Genomic DNA, 25,086 nt, shown 5'->3' with positions numbered 1-25,086 from the left:
GAGCAGGTAAGCTGGTTGTGGGGGGGATCTGATGGGGGAGGGGGGTCTGTGGCCGAGGGGGGGGCTGCCAGGCTGTCGGCTCAGTGCCAAGAGTGACCCCCTGAATGCGAAGGGGGGAAGGCCAGCAGGCCCCAGTCAAGCTTCTGCCCGTCAGGAAACTGGGGTGGGGCATGGCCCCTTGCATGAGAACCCCCCCCAAATGGTCACAATGCCCCCCCAAAGGAGTCAAATTGGGGTGGCAGAGACGTGGGTGGAGGCAGCCCCACAGCCGAATCACGCCCTGCCTGGGGAGGGCCAAAGGGAAGCCAGGCTGGACTTTGGGGGGGGACGCAGCTGGCAGGCAGCCCCCAGTTGTATCCCTTGGCACCACACAACCCCGGGGGGCACATGCCCTGGGCAGCCACCTCTGGGGGGGAGCATTTCCAAGGGCCCCTACCCACCCACCTACCCCCCTTCCAGGGGCCAGGCTGCCCAATTAAGGGCTGGGGGAGTGGGGGGAGCCCCCACCCTTCCAAGAATCCCTCCCCCAAATTTGAAATGTGGGCTGCAAGAGGGTCAGAGTTCAGGCCCCAGAATGGTGGAGACCTCCGGGGGTTTTCACCCAGGGATTTGGCCCAAATGGGTGTCCTCGGAACTAATCTGGGGGGGCCTTTGTTGCACCCCCTAGAAAAGCAGTGCCCCCCCACCTGCCCCTCTCAACCAGTCCCCAGATTTTCCTTTTAGGCCGATCAGCCACTCGAAGCCCCCTCCCCCGACTCTGTGCTAACTGATGCAATAGCCCCACTTCAAGGGGGGGCGGTCCCCTTCCTCCGCTCCTCCTGCCCCCCATCTGAGGCAAGAGGGACGGGGGGGGGTCCTGGGGGCTGGCGTGTTGCCAAAGGGAGGGGAGGTCACGGAGGCACAAGGAAGTCCAGATTCTTTTGTTCTCCTGGTCTGCAGTCTGACCCACACGCACAGCCCCGTCCTATTTTGGGGGCCAAACCCCCGAAGCTCCAGGTGTGGCTCGGCTGATTGTGGGGCGGCCTTTTTGCCCCCCAGCCTCCCCTTCCCTGCATGCCCCCACAGCAAGGGGCCTTGGGAGCTGGGGAGGGGGAGGGATTTGCTGCAGCCACCTATGTGCAGGCCGGCCCCCACCCATATCGGAAGGAGCAGCAGAGCCCCCCCCCCGTTGGCTGTGGGGCTCTGGGGGGGAGGGAGGGGGAGAAGGCAGCTGGGGGGCAGTCCTGGGCAAGGGGGCACCAGGCCACGGTGCATCTGTTTCGCGGGATGGGCAACGGCAAGATGGACGGCCCTTCGCCTGTGTTGGGGGGGGTCACTCCAAGCTGATTCGAGGGGGGGGCAGCGTTGTGTCCGTTTTCCACTCTGCCCTTGTTTGGAGCACCAGGGAACTCCCCTCCCTCTCTCCAACTGCCCTCCCCCGCCCTGCCTGAGATCTAGTAGAAGGGCAGACGAGATGGACCACGAGGCCTTTTCTGCCGTCCGTCTTCTAGGTTTCTATGTATGAGCCCCCCCCTTGCCCCTCACAAGGAGGAAAGAGACGCAGAGGGAAGGGACGCAGTTGGCCGCATGGGGGGGGGGGGGCTTCTGGCTGAAAAGGGTCACACACACACACACACACAGCACAAACCTCTCCAACACACCAACACCGGCACCCGCAACAGCAGCACAACATGGTTTGTTGGCAAGCAAGGAATCCACAACCCGTTTTGTGGTGCTAGCGCGAGTGGCCGGGACACCTTCGACCGGCAGCGGCCCCTCCGCCCCCCCCCCCACCAGGAAGGAGGCTGCGGTCTGGAGGCGGAGCCCTGGCCTCACCATCAGGAGGTGGCGAGTTCAAGGCCAGGTAGAGGCAGGTGCGGGGCTGGACTAGATGGCCTCCCAGGGTCCCTTCCGGCTCTGTGCCCACCCAGCCGTAGCAGCACCTCAACACTGGCGCCTCTCTGCCCCCCGGCCAGGGTTCCTGGTGCTGCTGCAGTCAGGGGGGGCACTGACACCCCCTCCCGGACCCCCAACAAACAGACGCACCGGGCAGGAGCACAGCAGCGGCCTTTATTGGGCTCCAGGGGAGGGGGGCGATAAGTGGGTTGGGGGGGGCTGCGGGAGAGTCAGCGGGGGAGCAGCGGCAGGTCGGGTCCGCCGGGCGTCAGGAGAAATCCGGACTCCAGGTTCAGGCTGTCTGCGAGAAAGAGAGAGAGAGAGAAAGGCGCGGGACCGGGGAGCAAAGTTGCGCTCGATGCTCCCCCACTCGCGCCCCAGAGCCGCCCGCCCCCTCGCCCGCCCGCCCCCCTTACCCTGGTCGAAGCTGAGCTTCTTGGCCGTCGGGGGCGCCTCGCCCACCAGCCCCTCGGGCTCCTCCCGGCCCGCGTCCGCCTCGTTGAGGGCGCTGAGCGTGGGGTCCAGCTTGGGCTTCTTGGCCTCGCCGCTCGGCGGGGGGGGCGCGGGGGCGGCGGCTTGCGGGGGCGGCTTGCGGGCGGGGGGCTTCTTCGGGGAGTCGGCGGGGGGCAGCGGGGGCAGCCCGGAGTCCTCGTACGCCTTGCGCTTGGCGGCCGCCTTGAGCTGCGCCCTGCGGGGAGGGGGCGGAGGTCAGACCGGGGGGGGGGGGGCGACCGGGGGGGGGGGCGACCGGGGGGGGGCGGGGCTTACACGGTCCGGTCCTTGATGAGGGCGCTGATGCGGTGCAGGTCGTCGCCGAAGCGCTGCACGGAGGCCCGCAGGAGGGCGATCTCGGCGTCCGTCCACTTGGCCCTGCGGGACGCGGACAGTCTCAGCGCGCCCACCCCTCCGGGACCCCCCCCCGCGCCCCCCCTCCCTCCCTGCGCTCACCCTGCGGGGGATGAGTCCGCCACCGGGTGCAGCTGCATGGTCAGTTCGCCCAGCTTGGTGAAGGCGGCGCCGGCCGCGGAGAAGATCTCGCCCCACCTGCGGCCGGGGAAAGGCGGTCAGGCGGGGGTCACGGGCGCTCTGCACGCCCCCAGAGGCGCCCTCGCCCCTCGCTACCTTGGTGGAGGCGGAGGTCATGGCGGCGGCGGTTCCCCCGACGGCGCCTCCGCCCGCATGCGCAGTCGCGCTAGCTGCGCTCTTTCCCGGAAACTCTATGGCGCGCGGTGTCACGCGGGAAGCCCTCCGGCCCTCCGCCAGCAGCGGGTGTCGTTGGTTCCGGGGGTCTCTTCGGCCCTCCGTCTCAGCCTCAACGGGGCCCCCGCCCCGCAGACAGGGGCCCATTCTGCCAACCCGGCACCCCCGCCCGCCTCCCTCCCCACCAAAGACGCCCCTGGAAAGAAGAGCCAGCCAGCGAGATCCAAAGTTTGTTTATTGCACACACGAGACTTTCGGACACCGGAGCAGGGCTACCCCCTCCCCCCCCCCACAGGGGCTTCCTTCCTTGCGGGATGGGTGGAGACGTAGGGAGGGGGGCTCCCTTCCCCCTGCAGGGCCGGTCCTTGCAGCCCCCGAGCCAAGCGGGCCCTCCGGTGACACGTGGACTCCAACTCCCAGAGCTCCCCACCTAGCATGGCTGCCTGAGGAATTCTGGGAGTTGGAGTCCACAAGTCATCGGAGAGCCCGCTTTGTGCCTATCCCCGGCCTGGCAAAGCAACATGACAACCAAAACAGACGCACAAAGACGGCTCAGACCGGGCAGGACCGGCTGTGGTGAGCCGGGCACATCGAGGCTCGACCTTGGAGCCAGGAAAGATCAAAGGGGGGGCGGGGGGGGGGAGGAGAAGACTTCTGCTATTTACACAACATGGCAGTTCTCTCTGGTTCGGCACAGGGCAAAAGAGGAAGGGTGGCGCCCACTGACCACCTCTTCCAGAAAGGGAGGCGAGGGCAGAAGGAAAAGGGGGCTCCAGGGAGGTGTCCGGGGGGGGGAGGTCTGTGAAAGAGGTGGTGGGGGGGGCTCCAGCAGAGGGGGGTGGCATCAGCGGACCAGGTACTCCTTCCGTTTGTTGAGCCGCACTTGGCAGAAGCAGAAGCCCCCCAGGAGGAAGTAGAGGCCGGCGGCAATGAAGCAGTTGTAGCTGACTTGGTCATACAGCGCGTGAACGGCCTTCACCCCAGACCTGCAGTGAAGGGGAGACGGGGGGGGGGGGCTCCTTTGTTTGTTTGTTCATCTACTGGGTTCATATGCTGCCCCCCACTCCCAGTTTTATTAGGGAGCTTCCTCACCTTAAACACAACCTAAGCACAGCCCATAAAACCTTCTGCTATGACGTCCTTGTCAATGACCGGCTTCAACCACAACAACACACGAGCACACAACAGGCCCAAACTGAACAGCTCTAAACTCGACTGCAGAAAATACGACTTGACTAACCGAGTAGTTGATGCCTGTAACTCACTACTGGACTCTGTAGTATCCTCACCAAACCCTCACCCCTAACCCCCCCCAAACTTTACCCTCAGACTCTCCACCATTGACCCCTCCCGATTCCTAAGAGGTCAGTAAAGGGCGTGCATAAGTGCACCAGCCTGTGTTCTGTCCCCTGTCCTAAGGATCTGTCTGTCTGTTTATCTATCTAACTTCCTGTCTGTCTGTCTGTCTATCTATCTTCCTTCCTGTCTGTCTATCTACCTGTCTGTCTATCTTCCTGTCTGTCTGTCTATCTGTCTATCTTCCTGTCTGTCTGTCTATCTATCTATCTTCCTGTCTGTCTGTCTATCTGTCTTCCTTCCTGTCTGCCTGTCTGCCTGTCTGCCTGTCTGCCTTCCTTCCTTCCTTCCTTCCTTCCTTCCTTCCTTCCTTCCTTCCTTCCTGTCTGTCTATCTGTATGTCTCTCTCTCTTGGATTTATATGCTACCCCTCTCAGAAGACTCAGGGTGGCTTACAACATATGGGGGGGGGGGACCATATAATATAATAGTCTAAATCCATTTAATTTAAAACTAAATATATTAATCTATTATCCCCAATTTTATTAAAAAAAACAATCATACCCACTCAGACAACAACCATGCATGACATTCGTCAGCCAGGGGAGTACAGTCTAATGGCTCCAGGGATTGGTGGGATAAATGAGTCTTGTGGAAGGTGAAGAGGGTGGGGGCAATGTGAATCTCTGAGAGTGGAACTGGTTCCAAAGGGTCGGAGCCACCAAGGAGAAGGCCCTTCCCCAGGCCCCCCAAGCGACCTTGTCTAGTTGGGACAAAGGGGGGTCTTCGTTGCAGGAAGAGTGTCCTCCTCCACGCGCGGATCCAGGCCCGCCCCGAGGAAGACCCCGTTCCTCCTCCACCCCCCCCCCCAGGGGGAGAGCCAGCCATGTGGGAGGGGGTGGGGGATGGGACTCACGCGAACTCCTTTTCGGTGACCGGGACGTCTTCGATCAGGACAGCGGAGTGGACGTTGAAGAAGAGGCCCAGCAGCACCTGCAAGGGGGCAGCAACGGGGTCGGCAGGAGGGTCGCGAGCCAGCCGGCCCCCCTCTCCCCGGACCGGGCGCGCCTCTCACCAGCATGATGACCCCCCAGACGCTGAGCACGATCCCGCAGGCGGCCATCTTCGGCCCGCAGCACAGCAGCGACGCCATCGCCCCGCCGACCCACCGACGGACTGGACGGGCGCCGGCCGCCCTTGGCAGGTCACCAGGCGGGCGCTACCACTCGCGCGGGCGGAGTGGGGGGGGCGAGGAACGTCGCCGCTTCGCTGCGTCTCCCCTGCGCTCGGAAGCGATGGACCAGGCCGAGAGGCGGGGCGGGACCGCAGCGGAGCAAGGCGCGTCGGCGGTTGCGCGCGGACCGCCCCATTCCGACAGGAGAGGCGGAAGCAGCGGGTCCCCCTGCTGGCCTCACGTGGAACTGTCCCCTCCCGGTCCATCGATTGGATTGCTCGTTCGAGTCCTATGACAATCCCCGTGTTGAACCCAACGGTGGGCAAACATTCCCTTTATCCATTCATTCCCACGATGCGTCGGGGCCTTTGCGGAGCTGAGTTTCTGTCCTTTTCTATTCCCCCCCACCCCTTCCCCATGGGGCAGAGAGGAGGCGCCCCCCCCTGCACACCCCCAGCAACTCAGGCGCAGTTCCACGGGTGCAGAGACAAACTTTATTGAACGTCCAGAGTGAAAAAACAAATCCCTCCACCAAAGGCAAAGTGTCATTTCGGGGGTCTTCAGGAGGGGGGCTGGGAGGGGTCTTTCTCCTCGTCCGGCGGGCAGTCCACGAAGTCTGCGAGCATGGCCTCCGCCTCGTCCAGCGGTCCGGCCTGAGGGGGGGGGAGAAGAAGAGGCGGCGTCAGCTCCAAGCCACAGCCCCCCCCCCATAAGGGCCCAGGAATAAGCCCGGGGGGAGGGGGCAGCCAGGGAGGGAGGGCCCTTCAACCAGGCAGCCCAACCACACTGCAGGGATGGCACGGGGCCAACACAGGGCAGACATGCGAGTTGTTGCCCTCGCTCAGCTCCAGCACAAAGGAGGCTGCAGGGGGGGGACTCCTGGGGGGAGGGGGCCTTTTTGACCCCCCCGACTCCTGGGAAGCCCCTGGTGCCTGTAGGGGCTGACAAATGGGCCCACCAGAAGCTGGGGGATGGGCTGTTTCTGGCCTAGAGAGACCCGGGGGGGGGGGCACACAGAGGCGATATCCACCCTCCCCAGGCATTGGATTACGAGTGGGGGCAATGTGTGTGGTGCGCACAAGCCTTCCGCACCCGAGGGGGAAAAGGTTTGCCGTCACTGAACCATCGGGTCCTTGTCCAAAAACTGGGTCTCCACAGCAATTCCAAATCTGGCCAAATGACCCACAGCCTAAGACAGAGCCAGACGCCTGGGAGAGCAGCCCCTCCCCCATTGGAGCAGGGGCCCAGCATTCCTCTGAAGGGGAGCACAGGGAATGGGGAGGGGCTCCGTGGGGCAGCTCTAAGGGCACCCAGCCCACCCCTCGCTCTCCGGGTGCAAAGCTTTCCCTGTAAACGAGCTCAGCCAATTTGGACCAAGCTGAACTAAGTCCGTTCATTCACACTGGGAGCCCTGTGTCCAATTCTGGTCACCGCACTGGAAAAGGTGCAAACAAGGGCAACAAGGATGACCCAGGGAATGGAGCCCCTCCCTCATGAAACCAGGTTGCAAGGCCTTGGTCTCTTCGGCCTTGAAAGACGGCGTTGAAGGGGGGGCTTGATCGAAGGGAATAAAATCACACGGGATAGAAAACATGGGTAGAAAAACATTATTCTGCATTGGTTGCCGATCAGTTTCCAGTCACAATTCAAAGTGTTGGTAATGACCTATAAAGGCCTTCATGGCACCAGACCAGATTATCTCCGGGACCGCCTTCTGCTGCACGAATCCCAGTGACCAGTTAGATCCCACCGAGTGGGCCTTCTCCGGGTCCCGTCGACTAAACAATGTCGCTTGGCGGGACCCAGGGGAAGAGCCTTCTCTGTGGCAGCCCCGGCCCTCTGGAACCAACTCCCCCCAGAGATCAGAATTGCCCCCACCCTCCTCGTCTTTCGTAAGCTCCTTAAAACCCACCTCTGCCATCAGGCATGGGGGAACTGAGATATTCTTTTCCCCTAGGCCTTTACAATTTATGCATGGTATGTTTGCGTGTATGTTTGGGTTTTTTTAAATGAGGGTTTTTAAAATTATTTTAAATATTAGATTTGTTACATGTTGTTTCATTATTGTTAGCCGCCCCAAGTCTTCGGAGAGGGGCGGCATACAAATCTAATAAATAAATAAAATAAATAATTTTTTTCTATCCCACAATACGAGGACGAGGGGCCCCTCCCTAAAGCTCAGAGGTCAGAAAGCGAGGACGAATCAAGGGAGATATTTCTTCTTCCCCAAGAGGGTCCTTGGTTCATGGAATTCCCTTCCAGAAGAGGCTGTGACAGCTGTCAGCCTTGATAGCTTCAAGGCAGGATTGGACGGATTCAGGGATGGTGATTGACATAGATGTCCATGTGCCGCCTGAGGCAGGCAGGGTTCCCTTGGGTCCCATGTGTTGGGGGTCCAGGGAAAGGGAGGGTCTTGCCCTCTTTCTGCTCAAGGTCCCCATGGACAGTGGGGGGGGCACTGTGGGACACAGAAGGCTGGACTCGAGGGGCTTTGGCCCCATTCAGCAGGGCTCCTCATAGGTTTTTACGAGTCAGTCCCCTAACTAATGCTTGGACTGGAGATCCCACCCCCCAACTAGCCTGCATCACGAAGGGTTCAGAAGCCCCCCAGAAAAAGGCAGCAGCCCCTCCCTCAACGCTGCCCAGGGGCTCAGCCAGGGGTCCTGCTGGATTTACCGCTCCTGCACTGCCCTCACGCTGCCCGCAGGACCAGGGCCAACGAGGCAACACCAGATCAGCCCTAGTGCAGGCGAGCAGGCTGCCTGAAAAGGGGTCTGGACATAGGGGTGGGGGCTTTGCTCTCGACCACAATCCCCCGGGGGCCTTCTGAGCCTCCGTTCCAGGAGGGTCCCCCCGCCCGGCTCTCACCTCTCGCTCCTTCACTTCCACCACCTCCTGGTCCTTCGCGGGCTGCAACTGCTCCTCCGCTTCCCCCTGACCGGATGCAGGGTCCGGGCGGGCCTGTGCCTGGTCCCCGCTGGAGCCTGGGCGGGCAGCCTCCTCCACGGCCCCCTCCTCCTGCCCCGAGCGGCCCTCCTGGTCCGTGGGGGCTCCCGGCAGCAGGCAAGGCCCCTCCTGCAGCAGAGGCAGAGGGAGGGGCTGGGCACCGGGGAGCAGAGGGGGGGCCCTCCTCCTCCTCCTCCTTCAGCAGCAGCAGGGCCGTCCGCTCCCCCTCCTCCTCTTCCTCCTCCGGCGGGTGGAAGGCCTCCTCCTCCTCCACCTCCATCAGCAGCCCAGCGTCCTCCCCCTCCTCCTGCCCCTCCAGCTTGAGGGCCCCCTCCTTCACGGCAGGCAGGAGCGCTGGGGGCTCCTCTCCGCTCCTCCGGGGCAGAGGCAGTGGGCCTTCCTCCTCCTCCTCCTCCTCTTCCTCCGTCAGGCCTTCCTCCTCCTCCTCCTCCTCCTCCTCCGTCAGCCCCTCCTCCTCCTCCTCCTCAAAGTCATCTTCCTCATCTTCATCCATCTCCTCCTCAAAGTCCCCCTCCTCTTCGTCAAACTCTTCCTCCTGGACAGTGGAGAGAAGGTCCTGAGTTCACACACACATAGACAGAGCAGCGGCCGGCCACCCTTCAGCCGCGGGGCCGAGCCCAGGGACGAGACTGCCCCCAGCCCCCCCCCACCTCCTCCTCGTCCAGGTACTCTTCATCCTCGGGGAAGTCGTCCTCCTCCTCTTCCTCCTCCTCTTCCTCCTCCTCACTGCTGTTGATGTTGATGACTGTGGGGTCTTCCTCCGGCACAGCAGGCAGGGGGGCTTCGGCAGGCAGTGCAGCCGGAGAGGAAGGAGGCAGCACGGAAGCAGGCCCCGCAGCCAAAGCCAGAGGTGGGGCCCCCAGGGGGAGGGGCATCGGGGGCTCCAAGGGGGCCTCCTCGCAGGCTACCAGGGGGGACGCGGGGAGAGGAGGGGGGGCTGGGGGGGGCGGGGAGGGGGGGGCGGGGCGGCAGAGTCCAGGGGGCCGGCCGCCTTGGCCAGCTGCCCCTTGGGCACGATGACCACGCTGTCGTCCGAGTCGCTCTCCAGGGAGATCTCCACGTCCTCCTCCTCCTCCTTGTCGTAATGGACGAACACGGAGCGCCGTAATTTGGCCCCCGTGGCCAGAGCGCCCACCTCCGCCGTGCCCGGAGACAGCGGGGGGAGGGGCTCCTCCGGGAGGAGGCGGGGGGGGCGGCTGGGAGGTGGGGAGCCCAGGCAGGGGGGGCAGGCCCAGTGCGTGGGGAGGGAGAGGCCCCGGGGCCAGGGGGAGGGGCCGGGGGGTGGGGAAGGGCGCTGGGACAGACGTGCGGAAGGGGGACAAGGTGGCGGCCGCAGCAGCCGGGGAGACCTCAGAGGAGCCGGGCAGGGCGGGCGGGGGGGCCGGCTAGTGGGAGCTGCAAGGACGGCCCCCGCGGGTGGAGGAAGACACTGCAGACGATGGCGGCCTCCGCGCAGAAGGACGAGACCTGTGGGAGAAAGAGGCCACCGGACGCTTGTCACACAACAACCTGGGTCTCCTCATTTGACCAAGGAAGGAAGGAAGGGCAGGAGGCCGCGTCCACCAGGACACGGTGGTGGGATTTGAACTGCTGAACTATGGCTAGCAGCCCGCGGGCATAGCCTGCATTGCTTGAGTCTTTCCCACTAATTGCTGCTTTTATTACATTGTATTAAAAAAATACACGTGCCCCCCCCACCCCCCGCATTTCTCACCCCCGCCCCTATTCCGGCCTCCAGGGAGCCCACCGTGGCTGACCGCACAGCAGGGAGCCTTTGCACTTACAGACCGCTTCAGATAGCTCTGACAGCCCCCCGTCCATCTGGGCCTCCTCATTTGACCCCCCTCGGAAAGGAGTCGGTGGGGAGATTTGAACTGCTCAACTACAGGAAGCGTGGGGAGCTGCACCCACCGCGCAGTCCAGGGAGGAGCTGCCAATCCAGGCCTCCCCCCGGGCGAAGTGAGGGGCAGCTCCCCAAAGGGCCCCGGGGAGGGTCTCACCAGAAGGCTGGGGTCCTTGCGGCCCAGGCTGAGCAGCTGGAGGACGCAGTGCAGAGGTGGGGGGGCAGCCGGGGGCGGGGAGAGAGGCTCAGGGCCAGCAGGAGGTGGTAGAGTTCCCGCCTGCAGCTGGCGCTCGCGTAGGGGGAGCCCGGGGGGGACCTTGGCCTGGCCCATCCAGATCAGCAGCGGGACCGCCAGCTCCTGCAACCTCTGCAGAGAGAAAGGGGGGGTCTGCAAAAGCTGGGAGGCTGGAGAGGGGCCCCCACCCCGCGAGGGACAGGCCGGCCCTCTGAGCCTGTGCAGAGCGCCCTCCCCCCTCCCCCCCCAGGCTTACCGTGTGGAGCTGCTCCTTCATGAGGCTGCCAGAGACGAGGACGACGCGGCTCAGCCCTGGGGAAGAGGGAAGCCTGGCTTGGGCCTGGGTCCCCTGGGAGGAGGGGGGCCCCACCTGTCCCCACGCACACCCCTGGCCGCGTAGCCCCCTTCAGGGCAGAAGAGTCTTCTCTGCGGGGGGCCCAGCCCCTCAGAGACTCTTGCGATTAGAGGTGAAGGGGCTTCAGGCCACACGGGTCCCTCTGGGCTGCGCGGGTTCGCTCTCGGCGCGTTAGGGGACGTAGTTTCCGGACTCGTGGTTCTGGTCATCCTCCTCCATTTCTCTCACCTTGCAAGGCTGCCAGGCAGGTGTCGCTGTTGGCCTGGGGGGTCGTGCTTGCGGAACGAGCACCCAAAGCCCCCCACCGCGGACAGTTTGGGCTTCTTGGCAGCGCTGGGCTTCCCCTCCGAGGGGGGGCTCTCCTGCATCTTGGGGGGGGGGGAGAGGGGAGGCGAAGCAGGTGAGAATTGGAGCCTCCCGGGGGGAGGAGAGGGAGGGTGTTCGGGGGGGGGGGGGATCTCACCTTCAGGGTGTCGGTCGGGGGGGGCGATGTCGTTGACCAAGTGTCCCAGCAGGGCTTCGCTTTGGCTACCGTGGCCCAGGAGGACCCCCGAGGACGCTCCGGCCACTTGGACCCACAGATCCAGGACCTGGTACAGCCGAGCCCGGACTGCACTGGGGAGATTCAGCGGATGGACAGATGGACATAGATCGATTGGATTTACCTGCCGCCCCCGTCCAAGGACTCGGGGCGGCTTGCGACATATATAACGTGAAATACAATCGATAAATCCAGTTGGTTAAAAACCAGATAAATCAATCTAAAATAATCAATCAAAGCCGGTCAGACAACAACCACAGATAATAATTTGCGCCCTCCGAACGCTCTCCAGGGGCAGCCCCATGCGTTGCAGTAGTCAAGCCTTGAGGTGAGCAGGGCACGAGGGGCCCAACTGGGGCACCAGGCGGACCTGGGCAAACGCCCCCCCTCGTCACAGCCGAGAGATGGTGCTGACGCCAGATGCGGACCCTCTCCGAGGGGGGTCAACAATTCCCACACATACACACTCACGCAGAGTAATGGACGGAATTCTGAGGCTGTTGACCCCCGCCCAGACTCTCCGGACACATCACTTCCACTGCTTCACTGGTGGACACCGGGTGGGGACGGACAGCTGAGTGTCGTCAGCTCACCCCCTGCCCAAGGATGGCCTCGCCCGGGGGGGGGGGGGGGGTGTTGTCACACAAACATTAAATTGCCGGTAGGAGACGGGGTGGGGAGGGGGCGCCAGGGGGAGTTCCTCATCATGCAACCCCCCCCCCCGCCCAGCCTGAGGATTGAGACGGGGCAGGGGGCACCGGAGATCGACCCCTGCGAGGTGGTGTGTCTGTGCGTGAGAGAGAGACCCTCCCCCACCTACCTGTGAGGCCGCTGCAGCCCAGGTGAGGGCAGATCCGGGCCGGCCCGCCACGCGTCCAGCACCTGGGAGAAGAGTCGGCAGAGGACTCCCCCAAACCGCACCAGGCGGGGGCCACATCTGCAGGAGGAGGAGAGGAGCAGGCCTGCCTGGAGGGTCCCGCACACGAGCCCCCGGGGAGCCCCCCTCCCCTCCCCCCCGCACTTACGCCAAGATGAGGCCGGCCAAGAGGTCCAGCGCCACCAGGTGGATGGAGGGCAGCAGCAGCGACTTCAAGGCCCCATCCGCAAGCCAGCTCTGGAAGGGGGAGGGGGGCGGTTGTGAGCTCCCTTCCCCCCTCCCTTCGCTGCTCTTGTCTTCCTCCTCCTCCTCCCCCCCCTTTCTCTTCCCCCGCCCCCGGCCACGTGCCCACTCACCAGGCTCTTCGTGGAGACCTCCAGGACCCGGCAGACGAGGCTCAGGACGGCCTGGGTGGGGACGGTGACGGACGCCCCGAAATCGTTCCTGAAAGAGCAGGGGAGGCGGGCAGGGTGAGGCGGGGGGCCTGGGGGGCAGGGCAGGGGAGGGGAGGGGCGAGGGCAGACCTTAGCATCTGGCACAGGCACTTGGCCAGGCCCACCAACCGCCGTTTCTGCAGCAGCAGCAGGAGGGAGCCGGTCTCGTTGTCCAGCGCCGGAAGCTCCACCCCCTCTCCGGGGCCATCGCAGTGCAGCGGTTCTGAAGCTGGAAAGGGGGGCGGGGGGGTGTTAAAGCTTGGGGGGGTCAGCTCTGGGCCCCCGGATGGGAACACAAGGGAGTCCCCCCCTCCCTCGGACGCCTTCCCCTCTGGCAGGCCCCCTCCGGAGTGGTCACCACTGGGGAGAAGTGTGTTTTCGCTACTTCATTAATCTAGTCCACATCGCAACAAACAGAAACGACATTTGAGTGAACAACCCAAAGCCAAGCCCCCCCCCCCCCATCTGTCATGGCCTGGACGGGATCTCCTTCGGTCAACGGCCCCCAAGGCCTGCCGGAAAAGACCGGACTTCACAGCTTTGCACAGGGCCTGCAAGGTGGGGAGGGTATGGATCTCCAGGCACAGCTGGTTCCAGAGACTCGGAGCCGCCACAGAGAAGGCCCTTCCGTGCAGCCCCTCCACTTGGCATTGTTTGGTCGATGGGACCCAGAGAAGGCCAGCCCCCGTCGCTCACTGGGAGGTACATGGGACCGATTTTGGGAGCATCTTCTGTCTCATGCGCCCCAGCGACTGGTCCCACAGAGTCGGCCATGCAATGTCACCTGGCGGGGCCTAGGGGAAGGGCCTTCTCTGTGGCGGCCCTCTGGAACGAGCTCCCTCTGGAGATGCGTACCGACCCCTCCCTCCTGGTCTTTTGTAAACCTCTGTCGGGCGTGGAGGGGGGGCCTGAGCCACCAGATTGTCCCCGCCCGCTCGAGGTTGTTGTGAGTGGCTGCGCGGGGGGGGGGGGGGGTGCACGGGGGGGGGCTTCTACGATTTCCACCCTTTTGTCGTTTCCCCTCCCGTCCTTCTGCGCTGCTGCCCCGGGCGGCTTCGAGGGGGAGGGGAGCCCACCATCTCGGCCCACTCACCCGAATTGTAGAGGGCGCCCACCAGGCGGTGCAGGGAGGCCAGCAGGGCCTGCGCCTGATGCTCCCAGGACTCGTGGTACTTCAGCCCCTGCGCGAAACCTGCGCCCAGAGACGGCAGCAGCGCGTAGCACTCACAGGCCAGCTGGGGGGAGGGGGGGGAGGAAGCAGTGGGGGTCAGGCGCCACCACCTCCGCCACCTCCTGAGATGGGGGCAGCCCGCCCCTCCCCAGAACGTTACGCCCCCCCCTCCGAAGGGAGAGCACCATGTCTCTGCACCAGGCCCCCACAGCGGCTGCCCCAGAGGCTCCTGCGCCCCACACCTTGCCTGGCCAGGTGCCTCTCGCTGGGCTCTGGGCCTGCCGTGATGCCCCACACACTGGCCCCACACCACCAGGGGGATCCAGGCCGGGAGTGGGACCCTCCCAGGGAGCCACCACACGTGCCAGGCAGGCCCTGCAGAGGAGAGCTTTTTACCTGCTGCAGCTGAGGTGTTTCCACATCTATGCAAGACAGGAAGTAGGTGGCCAGTTTGCCCTGGGGGGGGAGGGAGGGGTCCGTGAGTGGGGGGGCTGCAGCAGAGGGTGCCCACGTCCGGCAACAGGCACACTCGCTCCAAGCTCCTTCATTGGAGGGGGGAAGGGGCCTTGCGGGTCAACTGGCCCAGCCCCCTCCTTGGGCAGGAGACCCCCACCCACCCGCCCTACCCCACCTCTTTCTCCGCTCACCTGCAGGGAGCCACAGGCCCGGGGGTAGGAGGTCATGCAGGCCTTGCACCCTTCCAGGACGGGCAGCTGGCACTGGGCGAGAGAGAGGGGGCAAGGGAAGCGGTCAGCCCAGGGAGGGGCCGCCACGCAGCTCACACGGAGGGAGGGAGGGGGGGCGTCTGTGCGCGCGTGTCTCACCTCCGGTTTCAGGGCCAGCAGCGAGGTCAGCAGCCCCGGGATGTGGTTGGTGCCCACGTCTCTGGCCAGTTCCGGCACCTGGGCCGAGTAGCGCAGGAGGTCGCGCAGGACCTGCACGGCCAGCTCCATGGTGGCGGGGGGGTCCTGGGACTGCGGGGGGGGGGAGAGAGAGAGAGAGAAAGGCAGTGGGTGGGGCAGAGCTCCCGACCCTTCCCTCGAGGGGGTGGGGGGCTTCCCGGGCCTCACCTGCAGCAGGTGCTGGAGGCTCCGCAGCCACGCCAGGCAGTTCTGCCCGAAGGTCTCCGAGTCGCTCTCCGTCACCACCAGGGACAGCAGGCACAGGCCTTCGAACCTGACCGGGGGGGTGGGGGGCGCACCGTCACCGCTCGTCCATCCATCCAGGCACCCGCCCGCCCGCCCAGGGACCGAGGAGGGGGCGGCGCTCACCGGGTCCTCGTGGAGCCCATGCGGGCGCCGCTCAGCACCATCAGGCTGCCCAGCGACGACGACGACGGCGCCTGGAGGGGGGGGCGGAGAGAGGCGTCAGGGCGGGGAAGCCGTCGGGAGGGGAAGGGGAGCGCCCGTACGCCCCTCCGCTCACCTGCGAGTGGCCCCCGGAGTCCCGGGCGCAGCGGACCAGCCCGGGCAGCCCCGGCGGCGGCGAGGGGGCGGAGAAGGGGAGCGCCCCCGGGGCAGCCGTCAGCATCAGCTCCGCCAGAGCCTCCAGCGGCAGCCCCGACGGCGGCGCCACGGGGGGCGAGCAGGGGGCCGCGGGCGAGGGGGCGCCGTCCCCGGGCGAGGAGGAGGAGCCGCCGCCGCCCCCGCCGGGAGACGAACAGGACGAGGAGCCCCGACGTCCCCCCGACGACGCCATCGCGTGCTCTCGGACTGCGCCTGCGCACGGGGCGGGGGGTGAGCGGGCGGCAGCGCGGGGAATGCCGGGAAGGGAGGCCTAAGCGACGCCACGCCCTCGGCCACGCCCTCCCAGCCCGGAGAGCCCGCCCCCTCCCCGCCGAGGCTCGAGGGGGGCGCTGGGAGGGCGGGCCGGCGGGCCGCGATTGGCCGCCCGGCCGCCCACGTGACGGGGGCTCGGACCGGGCATGGCTTCCCCGCGGTCCGCACCGCCCTCCCGCCGCACCTCCAGAGCGGCCCCGCCAGTCGCAGCCGCGCAGCCCGTCGGGCCAGCATGGGGGACAAGGCGGGCACCAGGTCTGCTTGTGGGGGGCGGACGCGACCCCGCTCCTGGCTCTGCGTCTGTGGTGGTGGGGGGGGAAAGCACCCGGGGGTGGGTGGGTCGCCGTTGAACCCCGCTCCCGCTGCCCTCCCGTCGGGGGTCTGGCTACATCCCCTTTCTTCCCTCCCTTCCTTTCCCTGCCGCAGAGTCTTCAAGAAGTCCAGCCCCAACTGCAAAGTAAGTGTCCGGCTGCTGCGGTTGGGGGGCTTCTGCTCCCCTGTGGCTGGGGAGGGGGCTCGGCCGACTTCTTTGCCACCCCCGCCCCGCAATCGCCCTTTACGGGGGGTGGGGGGGAAGTGGCCTTTGACTGTCGTGGCCCCCCACCCCTGACTCCTCCACCTGAGACGGAGGACCCCACCCCGCCCTCCTCCCCCTCGGTGGGGGCTTCCTGTCCTCCTTCCTCCCCGCCTGGGCAGCTTCCTTCCTCTGCACCACAACCTGCCCGCCCTGCCTGGGACAGGAAGAAAGCTGGGGGGGCGGGGGGGGGAGATGGGCTGCGTGGCTGGGGAGGCTGGCTGGCACTGGGGGGTGCAGTGGTCCCCTCGTCCACCAAGCCCTGACAGCAAAGCAGAGGGGGGGGGGGGCTTCCACAGATTGCTGGGTAGAGTGAGGCTGCAGGGCGAGGGGGGGCAGCTGGGGGGCAGCTGAGCCTTGTTGACACCTGACATCTCTCCCGCGGTGCCCCTGGGCCAGACGGGTGGCTGCCGTCTCCGGGGAGAGCCCGGGGGGCGCAGGTGCAAAGCAACAGGTGCAGGTGAAGCCCAACAGGAGGAGGGGGGGGTCGAGGGAACCCCTGGAATTACCAGGCTAGGCCTGGTGCCAGGTGTGTCGGACGGAAGCGCCTGGTTCTCCGGTGGAGGGGGGGCAGAGGAAAGGGGAGGGGGCTCCCCCTTGGAAGGGCATCAGGAGGGGCCCAGGATTCCCTCCTCCCCCCTTCGTCTCCACCAGCTCACTGTTTACCTGGGCAAGCGAGACTTTGTGGATCACCTGGACCGCGTGGACCCTGTTGGTAAGCGCCTGAAGGGCCCCCCGGGGGTCGTTCCCTCGCAACAACAGGAGGGCCGCTGGGGACGGGGGGGAGGCGCCAGCTGTATCCCTGTCCCCTGAGGAGGGCACCTGCCTCCAGGTGTTGTTGTGAACGCACCAGCCACCAGGTCCCCAAAGGTGTTTTTTCAAAGCCTTGAAATCGGCGTAAGATTCGGCTGCGTGGAAGGCAAACAAATCGGATTAAAGGCCAGGTTGGCTGCGGCTGTCGGGCCGGGCTCAGTGGGGGGCATCTGGGGGGCAGAGCCAGTGGGGTTGCTCTAAGCCAGAGGTCCTGGTCTCCTGACGCCCCCTCCCCTTCCTCCCTGCCAGACGGTGTCGTTCTGGTTGACCCAGAATATCTCAAGGATCGGAAAGGTGAGCCTGGCGTCAAATCGGAAGAGTGAATCCGGGGGGGGGGGAGTTTGGGGGAACCTACCGCCGGGACCCCATACCTCCCAACTGCCATTAAGGGCCCACAGGGTCGACCTTCTCCAGGTCCTGCCCGCCAAACAATGCTGGTTGGCAGGGCCATGGGGAAGGGCCTTCTCTGTGGTGGCTCTGATGCTCTGGGGCCAACTGCCTCCAGAGATCCGGAGAATCCCAACCTTACTGGCCTTCTGGGAAGCCATTAAGTCCTGGCTTTTCCGACAGGCTTGAGACCTCGACTTGGCCAGGAACGACCGAGATTGTTACCGGCCGTTAACGTGTTTGTAAATTGTCTTTTCTTCCGCCAACCATCCGGAGTAAAGTGCAAATACACGAATAGAGAAGCTGCAGCTTTCCTTCCTCCCCAGCTATTGGGGGGGGGGCTGCGAGGGGGGGCACCCCAGGGAAGGAGGACCAGCCCCCTTCGGGACCCCTAAGGCCTCCTCCCTCCCGCCCTCCCACCCTCCTGTACAGTGTTTGTGACGCTGACCTGTGCCTTCCGCTATGGCCGCGAGGATCTGGACGTGCTGGGCCTCTCCTTCCGCAAGGACCTCTTCCTGGCCTCCTGGCAGGCCTTCCCCCCCGCCGAGACCACCCCCGAGACCCTCACCCGCCTGCAGGAGAGGCTGCTGCGCAAGCTGGGGGGCAACGCCCACCCTTTCAGCTTCATGGTGAGGGACGGAGGGACAGACTCCGCGGCCCCCCCCATGCCCCCCAGAGTGGGCCTGCTCCCTGTCCCAGGCGGAGCGGTGGCCCTCCCTCTGAAGAGACCCCACCCAGACCCCCCCGTCTCTTCCACAGATCCCCCAGAACCTGCCGTGTTCGGTGACGCTGCAGCCGGGCCCTGAGGACACGGGAAAGGTGGGTCTTCTCGGGGGGGGGGGGGCAAATAGAGGGGTGGGATTGGCAGTCCCAGTGCTGAGCCCATCCCTCCCCCCTCGCAGGCCTGTGGTGTGGACTTCGAGGTTCGGGCATTTTGTGCCAAAAACCTGGAGGAGAAGATTCACAAGAGGTGGGTGAGCAGCCAGCAGGGCCTTTTGAGGGACCGCTTGGGCCCCCGCCTCCCCCTCCCCCGCCTGGGTGGCGCAATGGTCAGTGCGGCACTGCAGCCGACTTCTGCCCATCGCCGGCTGCCAGCACTTTGCCAGATCGAATCTCCCCACCGGCTCCAGGTGGCCGCGGCCTCCCGTCCTTCCTTCCTTGGTCAAGTGAGGAGACCCCGGTGGTTGTGGGGAAAGAGGCCGACTCCGTAAAGTCCAAAGGCTGACCCCCTGCCCTCCCCTCGCAGGAACTCTGTCCGCCTGGTCATCCGGAAGGTCCAGTACGCCCCTGAGAAGCCTGGGCCACAACCCACGGCCGAGACCACCCGCCACTTCCTGATGTCCGACCGCTCTCTGCACCTGGAAGCTTCCCTGGACAAGGAGGTGGGGGCTGCGGGGGAGGGGAGGGGAGGGGGAGGGCTTTGCGCCCTTCAGGAAACTCCGCCGGAAGTGAGGCGGCTCTGCAGCTTCCCCAGTGTCGCAACACATCCGCGGAGGAGGAGGAGGAGGAGGAGGAGGAGGAGGCCTCTGCTTCTGAGACAGCAGCGTTGCAGGAAACGCCATTTTGGAGAAACAATGCGAGTCCCATACGTGGGGCAGGAGGAAGGGGCTGGGGGGGATTGTCAGCCACAAGCAGCCGTGGCACACAAGCGGGTTCCCACAAATCCCAACAGCAGCAGCCCCCCCCCCTCCCAGCGGGGGACCCTAGTGGGGGACCTCTTTTGTCCTTGGGGGGGGAGAACCAATTCCCCCCCCCCCGGATAATAGGGCTGGCAACTCGGGCGTCCTCTGAGACCCACGGCTGAGGCTGGAGCAACGTCTCTCTTTTGGACCTTTTCCGCCAGTCCATCTTGTCTACCAGTTGTGGCCCTACCTGCACGGTCACTCACGGCCTCCTCACCGCTCGTCTTGACTACTGCAATGCGCTGTACGTGGGGCTTCCCCTGAAGAGCGTTTGGAGACTTCAGCCGGTGCAAAATGCAGCAGTGCATGGAATGATGGGTGCCCCAAGGTGCCTGGGCCCCTGTTGCTCATTGGTTGCCAGTCGGTCTCCGAACGCAATTCAAGGTGCTGGTCATCACCTTTAGCGTCCTACGTGGCTCGGGGCCAGGCTCTTTACGGGACCTCCTGCCTCGCAGCAGCCAAAAGGGCCCCCAGAGTCGCCCTTCTCCAGGTCCTGTCCGCCAAGCAATGTCGGTTGGTGGAACCTCAGTTGAAGGGCCTTCTCTGTGGTGGCTCCGGCCCTGTGGAACCAACTGCCCCCAGAGATCTGCACTGTCTCCACCCTACTGGTCTTCCGGAAAGCCGCCAAGACCTGGAGTTAGATTGACCATAGTGCACGTGGGGTTCTTTTACGATATTTCTATGTGGATATATCATTGATTTTATTCCGTTTTTCACCGTTTCTCCCTTTTTTTTCCTGCTGCTCTGAGCCCATTTTGGGACGATATAAATGCAATAAGTAAAGTAAAATAAATAAATAAAATGCCCACTGCCCGTCTTCCTTTCCCGACCAGCTTTATTATCACGGGGAGCCGGTCAGCGTCAACGTCCACGTCACCAACAACTCCAGCAAAAGCGTCAAGAAAGTGAAAGTAGCCGGTAGGGAAGGGGTCTGTGGGGGGTGGGGGGAATGAAGGAGGCCGGGGGTCCTGCTGCCTTCCTCCAGCCCCTACCCCACTGGGCCATGTGGGCGGGGGGATCCCTGGCCCCTCCCCAACTGACTCGCCTTTCCTTCCTTCTGGCAGTGCGGCAGTACGCGGACATATGCCTCTTCAGCACTGCCCAGTACAAGTGTCCAGTGGCCCAGATCGAGCAGGAGTGAGTATCACGCCCACGCCCCCCGTTTCACCCCCTTACCCCCCCATCCCCCCACCCACCCCACGAGCAAACACCCCCTTTCAGAGCCTCGTGTGGGTCTGTCGTCTTCCTTCAGAATAGAATAGAATAGAATTCTCTTTTGGCCAAGTGTGACTGGACACACAAGGGATTTGTCCTTGGTGCAGATGCTCTCAGTCTACGTAAAAGAAAAGGGACATTGGTCAAGAATCACGAGGTAAAGAAACCTAATGATTGTCATGGGGTCAAATTGGCAGCCAGGAAACAATGTTAACAAAAATCTTAAGGACACAAGCAACAATTGACGGTCGTACCGTCACCAGTGAGAAAAAACTGGCCGTCGTAGCCGCCTTAGTGACTGTTTGGACAGTGGTGAGGGGATTATTTGCGTAGCAGAGTGAGGGTGTTTGGGGAAAAACTCCTCTCGTGCCTAGTTGTCTTGGTGTGCAGGGCTCTATGGTGTCATTTTGAGGGTAGAAATTGAAGCGGTTTGTGTCCAGGATGCGAGGGGTCAGTCAATATTTTCCCCGCCCTCTTTTTGACCCGTGCAGTCTACCGGTCCTCAATGGGGGGCAGGTGGGCAGCCATTGTTTCTTCTGCCGTTCTGATTCCCCTCTTAAGTTCTGTGTCGGTCCTGGTGGGCTGCAGCACCGAACCAGGCAGTGATGGAGGTGCAGATGACGGACTCAGTGGTTCCTCTGCAGAACTGGGTCAGCAGCTCCTGGGGCAGTTGGCGCTTCCTGGGCTAGCGCAGGTGTTTTTGATGTTAGGGGACCATTTCGGGTCTTGAGAGATTCACTTCCCGCTTCTGTTCTGAAGGTCCAGTGTGTGTGTGTGTGTGTGTGTGTGTGTGTTCAGTGTTTCTGACCTGCCTTGTGTGTGTGTCGTGTCCCCCCCCCGTGCTAGAGACCAGGTGGCCCCCAGCTCCACCTTCTGCAAGGTGTACACACTCACACCGCTGCTGACCAACAACCGGGAGAAGCGAGGCCTGGCGCTGGACGGGAAGTTGAAGCACGAGGACACCAACCTGGCCTCCTCCACCATGTGAGGACCCTTGGCTCTCGGGAGGGGGGGGGGGAGGGGGGGGGAGGGGGGGGCTGCTCAGGAGCCCTGGAGCCGTTTGTGCAATGGGGGGGGTGGGGATCTGCCCCCTCCTCTTATTTAAGATTTAGAGGCCATCCCTCCTGTGGGGAGAGGGTCAACCGCGAACCCTTTCTGCCCCACAGAGTGACCGATGGCATCAACAAGGAGGTGCTGGGCATCCTGGTCTCCTACAGGGTCAAAGTGAAGCTGGTGGTCTCCCGGGGAGGGTGAGTTCTGGGGGGTGCGGGGGGGGGGGCTGGGTCTTGTGGCTCAGTGACCGAAAGGCTACTGCTTCTCTCTTCCCTCCCCTCTTCTCCCACCAGGGATGTGGCCGTGGAACTGCCCTTCGTCCTGATGCATGCCAAGCCCCCTGAGCAGCCCTCCCCGACACAGACCCCGGCAGGTGAGCCCCCCCGCCCCCCCTTCTCCCCCTCCTGCCCCCCCACTGCAGCCACCTCACCCTCCCTTCTCCCCCCTCCCTCCCCAGATGTGCCGGAATCGGACGATCCCATTTATGCCAACCTCATCGAGTTTGAACCCAAGTAAGAGGCCTGCAAAGGGGGAGGGGGGTCTCTTGGGGTGGCGCTCAGAGCGCAGCAAAGCCCCTTGTGGTAGATTGAGGGAGGGGGCAGCCGCACTCCCTCCGGACCAGAGCCCCCACCACCCACACTCCCTCCAATGGGGCCCTGGGCGGGAGGCGCCCCCTGCTGTCCGCTTCAGCATTTCCCCCCTCCGATTCCAAAGAGCCTCAGTGATGCACAGTGGTTAGAGCGTAGTGCTGCCCGCTGCTCCTGCTGACCACCGAATCCCACCAGGCTGCAGGTGGACTCCGAGGCCCCCTTGTCCAGCCCCCTTTCTTGCCACAGGCAGGAGCAGCTTTCTCAGCCCCACCCAGTCTCCAGGGGAGGGGGCTGCTAGAGCCCCTTGCAGAAGTGCACCCCACACATCTCAGCCCAGTGCAGGGGCTTTCTGGTGTGGGGGGGGGGGACATTATGGACTCACAATAACAACCGTTAAGTGTCAGTCTAAAAGTTTGTCAATCGCTCTGAAAAACCCCTATGTAGCTCTGGACCCTTTGTGGCTGGATCAGGGTGTGGCCCTAACAGCCCCAGGCCTGCCCCATGGCAGCGGTCAAGGCGGGAGGGAGGGAGGGAGTGGTCCAGGTGGGGCCGCAACAGCTGGGCCTCCTGCACAAGCGCCTTCTTTGGGGTGGGGGTGCTTGGGGATGCGGTCTCTGCCCTCCCCACAATCTGCTCCTCTTCCCCCCCCCCCCCAGCTACGGTCAAGACGATGACATCGTGTTCGAGGACTTTGCCCGTCTGCGCCTCAAGGGCACGAAAGAGGACGAGGAGGCCGACTGCTTCTGCTGAGGACCCCCCCACACACACATACACCCGATGACCCCCTGCCCCCCTCCGTCCTCTTGCTGTAGTGGTGGGTGGGGCTTCCATGTGACTAAAATTGAGGCTGGGGTCCTCCCGGCGGCTTCTGCCCCCTTTTTCCCGCTTCTGCTGCAAACTTTTCCAAGAGGATTTTGATGTATATAATGAGCCCCCCACCCCTCCCCACCCCTGTCTCGCGCACTGGAGTCATGTACTGGGCATTACTGTCGGATGGTCCCTCCCCTCAAGTGTCCCCCCCTCCTCCAGACCCCCCTTTTATACCCACTATTTTAAATGCTTCGGAAGAACCGATTGTAGAATGCCGCCCCCCCCCCACACCCTTTAAAAGAGGGGGGGCTCATATCCAGGGGTGAAGGCGGCTTGGGTGAGCTTTGCACTGGGGCTCAGGGTGGCCCTGCCCCCCTTGGGGGAGCCGATCCTCGGCCAAGCCACCGGCCCCCAAAGAGGCAGAGCGACTGAATAAAACAACGAACTGAAAGAGCTTTTCATCCATTCTTTCATTTCCTCCCTGGGGGGGGGGAGGGGGGGGTCTTTGCAGCTGTTTCTGGGCTTTGTCACCCCATGGGGGGGTCTCAATTTGCCCCCCCTCAGCAGGCAGGGACAGGCAGCTGTAAGACCCTGAAGTCATCACACACAAATGGGTGGGTGGCCGAGTGAATTGTGAGAGCCCCATGAGAGATGGTGGAGGATGCGGCCGAGACCCTTAGGGGGCAGGAGGGGGGCGCGAGGGTCCAGGAAACGGGGGGAGGGAGGGGTGCACGTGTTTGGTGGTGCAGAAATTCTGGGACATAGGACACCAAACAACCTAAAAGGGGCAATTGCAAAGGGAGGGGTGCAGCGCTGCGTTAGCGGAAAGGCCCCGCACGGGAGAACACAGAGAAGTTAAGGGAGCAGCTGCAGAGAGTGCCCTGCCGGTGACTTGTAGGTTGGAAGGATCTAGGTCCCCAGCAGTCTGGATTCAGGCCCGGTTACAGCACGGAAACTGCTTTGGTCGCGTTGATGGATGATCTCTGGCGGGCCCGGGACGGGTTTATCCTCTGTCCTGGTGCTTATTGACCTCTCACGGGCTTTTGATACCATCGACCATGGTATCCTTCTGCGCCAGCTGGAGGGGTTGGGAGTGGGAGGCAGTCGGTGTTAGTGGGGGGTCAGAGGTCGACCCCGAGGTCTCTCCCTTGTGGGGTGCCTCAGGGGTCGGTCCTCTCCCCCCCTGCTATTCAATATCTACATGAAACCGCTGGGTGAGATCATCCAAGGGCGTGGGGTGAGGTATCATCAGTACGCTGATGATACCCAGCTTTACATCTCCACCCCATGTCCACTCAGTGAAGCAGTGGAAGTGATGTGCCGGTGTCTGGAGGCTGTTGGGGCCTGGATGGGTGTCAACAGACTCAGACTCAACCCGGATTAGACGGAGTGGCTGTGGGTCCTGCCTCCCAAGGACAATTCCATCTGTCCATCACCTTGGGGGGGGGGGAACTATTGACCGCCTCAGAGAGGGTCCGCAACTTGGGCGTCCTCCTCGATCCACAGCTCACATTAGAGCACAATCTTTCAACTGTGGTGAGCGGGGCGTTTGCCCAGGTTCGCCTGGTGCACAAGTTGTGGCCCTATCTGGACCGGGACTCACTGCTCACAGTCACTCATGCCCTCATCACCTTGAGGCTCAACTACTGTAACGCTCTCTACATGGGGCTACCTTTGAAGAGTGTTCGGAAACTTCAGATCGTGCAGAATGCAGCTGCGAGAGCAATCATGGGCTTCTCTAAGTATGCCCATGTCACACCAACACTCCGCAGTCTGCACTGGTTGCTGATCAGTTTCCGGTCACAATTCAAAGTGTTGGTTATGACCTATAAAGCCCTTCATGGCACCGGACCAGGGTATCTCTGAGACCGCCTTCTGCCGCACGAATCCCAGCGACCGGTTAGGTCCCACAGAGTGGGTCTTCTCTGGGTCCCGTCAACAAAACAATGTCGCTTGGCGGGGCCCAGGGGAAGAGCCTTCTCTGTGGCGGCCCCGACCCTCTGGAACCAACTCCCCCCTGAGATTAGAATTGCCCCCACCCTCCTTGCCTTTCACAAGCTTCTTAAAACCCACCTCTGCCGCCAGGCATGGGGGAACTGAGATATTCTTTCCCCCTAGGCCTTTACAATTTATGCATGGTATGTTTGTTTGTATGGATGTTTAGTTTTATAATAAGGGTTTTTAGTTGGTTTTAGTATTGGATTTGCATGCTGGTT

At 63.6% G+C, this 25,086-nt stretch overlaps 4 protein-coding genes across 8 annotated transcripts; 1 reads left to right on the top strand and 3 right to left on the bottom strand.

Annotated features, from left to right (window-relative positions):
- Window positions 1-2,029: 2,029 nt before the first annotated feature.
- BACC1 (BPTF associated chromatin complex component 1) lies at window positions 2,030-3,109 on the bottom strand. 3 transcript variants are annotated; one of them, XM_070729409.1, is made up of 5 exons: window positions 2,996-3,104; window positions 2,824-2,916; window positions 2,644-2,745; window positions 2,292-2,563; window positions 2,030-2,176 (listed from the first exon to the last, which is right to left on the bottom strand). In XM_070729409.1, exons 1-5 carry the CDS (start codon window positions 3,016-3,018, stop codon window positions 2,106-2,108), a joined length of 561 nt encoding a protein of 186 aa, XP_070585510.1. In that variant the 5' UTR covers window positions 3,019-3,104; the 3' UTR covers window positions 2,030-2,105. The 3 variants fall into 3 exon arrangements, with proteins under 3 accessions (XP_070585510.1, XP_070585511.1, XP_070585512.1); XM_070729410.1 differs by having other exon boundaries at window positions 2,030-2,172; XM_070729411.1 differs by lacking the exon at window positions 2,644-2,745 and having other exon boundaries at window positions 2,996-3,109.
- A 183-nt stretch (window positions 3,110-3,292) lies between these two features.
- Window positions 3,293-5,703, bottom strand: RNASEK (ribonuclease K). Its single transcript, XM_070729412.1, has 3 exons — window positions 5,447-5,703; window positions 5,288-5,364; window positions 3,293-4,061 (listed from the first exon to the last, which is right to left on the bottom strand). Exons 1-3 carry the CDS (start codon window positions 5,522-5,524, stop codon window positions 3,920-3,922), a joined length of 297 nt encoding a protein of 98 aa, XP_070585513.1. The 5' UTR covers window positions 5,525-5,703; the 3' UTR covers window positions 3,293-3,919.
- Window positions 5,704-6,025: 322 nt separating this feature from the next.
- PELP1 (proline, glutamate and leucine rich protein 1) lies at window positions 6,026-15,693 on the bottom strand. Its single transcript, XM_070728740.1, is given in 22 exon segments — window positions 6,026-6,198; window positions 8,414-8,509; window positions 8,511-9,047; window positions 9,163-9,418; window positions 9,421-9,979; window positions 10,260-10,578; window positions 10,581-10,667; window positions 10,669-10,722; window positions 10,847-10,902; window positions 11,174-11,359; window positions 11,409-11,560; window positions 12,307-12,423; window positions 12,512-12,600; window positions 12,720-12,807; window positions 12,888-13,026; window positions 13,891-14,032; window positions 14,365-14,424; window positions 14,616-14,687; window positions 14,793-14,942; window positions 15,039-15,144; window positions 15,240-15,310; window positions 15,394-15,693. Coding segments are annotated over 22 exon segments (3,702 nt in total). The 5' UTR covers window positions 15,667-15,693; the 3' UTR covers window positions 6,026-6,105.
- A 177-nt stretch (window positions 15,694-15,870) lies between these two features.
- On the top strand, window positions 15,871-23,321 carry ARRB2 (arrestin beta 2). 3 transcript variants are annotated; one of them, XM_070728074.1, is made up of 15 exons: window positions 15,871-16,001; window positions 16,173-16,203; window positions 16,975-17,035; window positions 17,383-17,427; window positions 17,953-18,149; window positions 18,280-18,339; window positions 18,423-18,490; window positions 18,767-18,902; window positions 20,036-20,120; window positions 20,267-20,339; window positions 21,264-21,401; window positions 21,584-21,667; window positions 21,764-21,843; window positions 21,928-21,982; window positions 22,717-23,321. In XM_070728074.1, exons 1-15 carry the CDS (start codon window positions 15,979-15,981, stop codon window positions 22,808-22,810), a joined length of 1,230 nt encoding a protein of 409 aa, XP_070584175.1. In that variant the 5' UTR covers window positions 15,871-15,978; the 3' UTR covers window positions 22,811-23,321. The 3 variants fall into 3 exon arrangements, with proteins under 3 accessions (XP_070584175.1, XP_070584174.1, XP_070584176.1); XM_070728073.1 differs by having other exon boundaries at window positions 15,881-16,001; window positions 21,764-21,982; XM_070728075.1 differs by lacking the exons at window positions 15,871-16,001; window positions 16,173-16,203; window positions 16,975-17,035 and adding an exon at window positions 17,073-17,264.
- Window positions 23,322-25,086: the final 1,765 nt, after the last annotated feature.

This window comes from Erythrolamprus reginae, chromosome Z, assembly GCF_031021105.1.
Source record: "Erythrolamprus reginae isolate rEryReg1 chromosome Z, rEryReg1.hap1, whole genome shotgun sequence".
Taxonomy (NCBI): domain Eukaryota; kingdom Metazoa; phylum Chordata; class Lepidosauria; order Squamata; family Dipsadidae; genus Erythrolamprus; species Erythrolamprus reginae.
This window is presented reverse-complemented; position numbering and strand designations above follow the sequence as displayed.

Excerpts from the sequence above, each read along its gene's own strand:
- ARRB2 (XM_070728073.1), top strand. The coding sequence starts at position 15,979 with ATGGGGGACAAGGCGGGCACCAG. Across the intron at positions 21,668-21,763 it reads CTGGTGGTCTCCCGGGGAGG|GGATGTGGCCGTGGAACTGC; the intron begins GTGAGTTCTGGG and ends TTCTCCCACCAG. Across the intron at positions 21,983-22,716 it reads CTCATCGAGTTTGAACCCAA|CTACGGTCAAGACGATGACA; the intron begins GTAAGAGGCCTG and ends CCCCCCCCCCAG.
- BACC1 (XM_070729409.1), bottom strand. The coding sequence starts at position 3,018 with ATGACCTCCGCCTCCACCAAGGT. Across the intron at positions 2,917-2,995 it reads ACCTCCGCCTCCACCAAGGT|GGGCGAGATCTTCTCCGCGG; the intron begins AGCGAGGGGCGA and ends CGGCCGCAGGTG. Across the intron at positions 2,177-2,291 it reads GAAGCTCAGCTTCGACCAGG|ACAGCCTGAACCTGGAGTCC; the intron begins GTAAGGGGGGCG and ends TCTTTCTCGCAG.
- RNASEK (XM_070729412.1), bottom strand. The coding sequence starts at position 5,524 with ATGGCGTCGCTGCTGTGCTGCGGGCCGAAGATGGCCGCCTGCGGGATC. Across the intron at positions 5,365-5,446 it reads TCTGGGGGGTCATCATGCTG|GTGCTGCTGGGCCTCTTCTT; the intron begins GTGAGAGGCGCG and ends GCCCCCTTGCAG. Across the intron at positions 4,062-5,287 it reads GTCACCGAAAAGGAGTTCGC|GTCTGGGGTGAAGGCCGTTC; the intron begins GTGAGTCCCATC and ends CCTTCACTGCAG.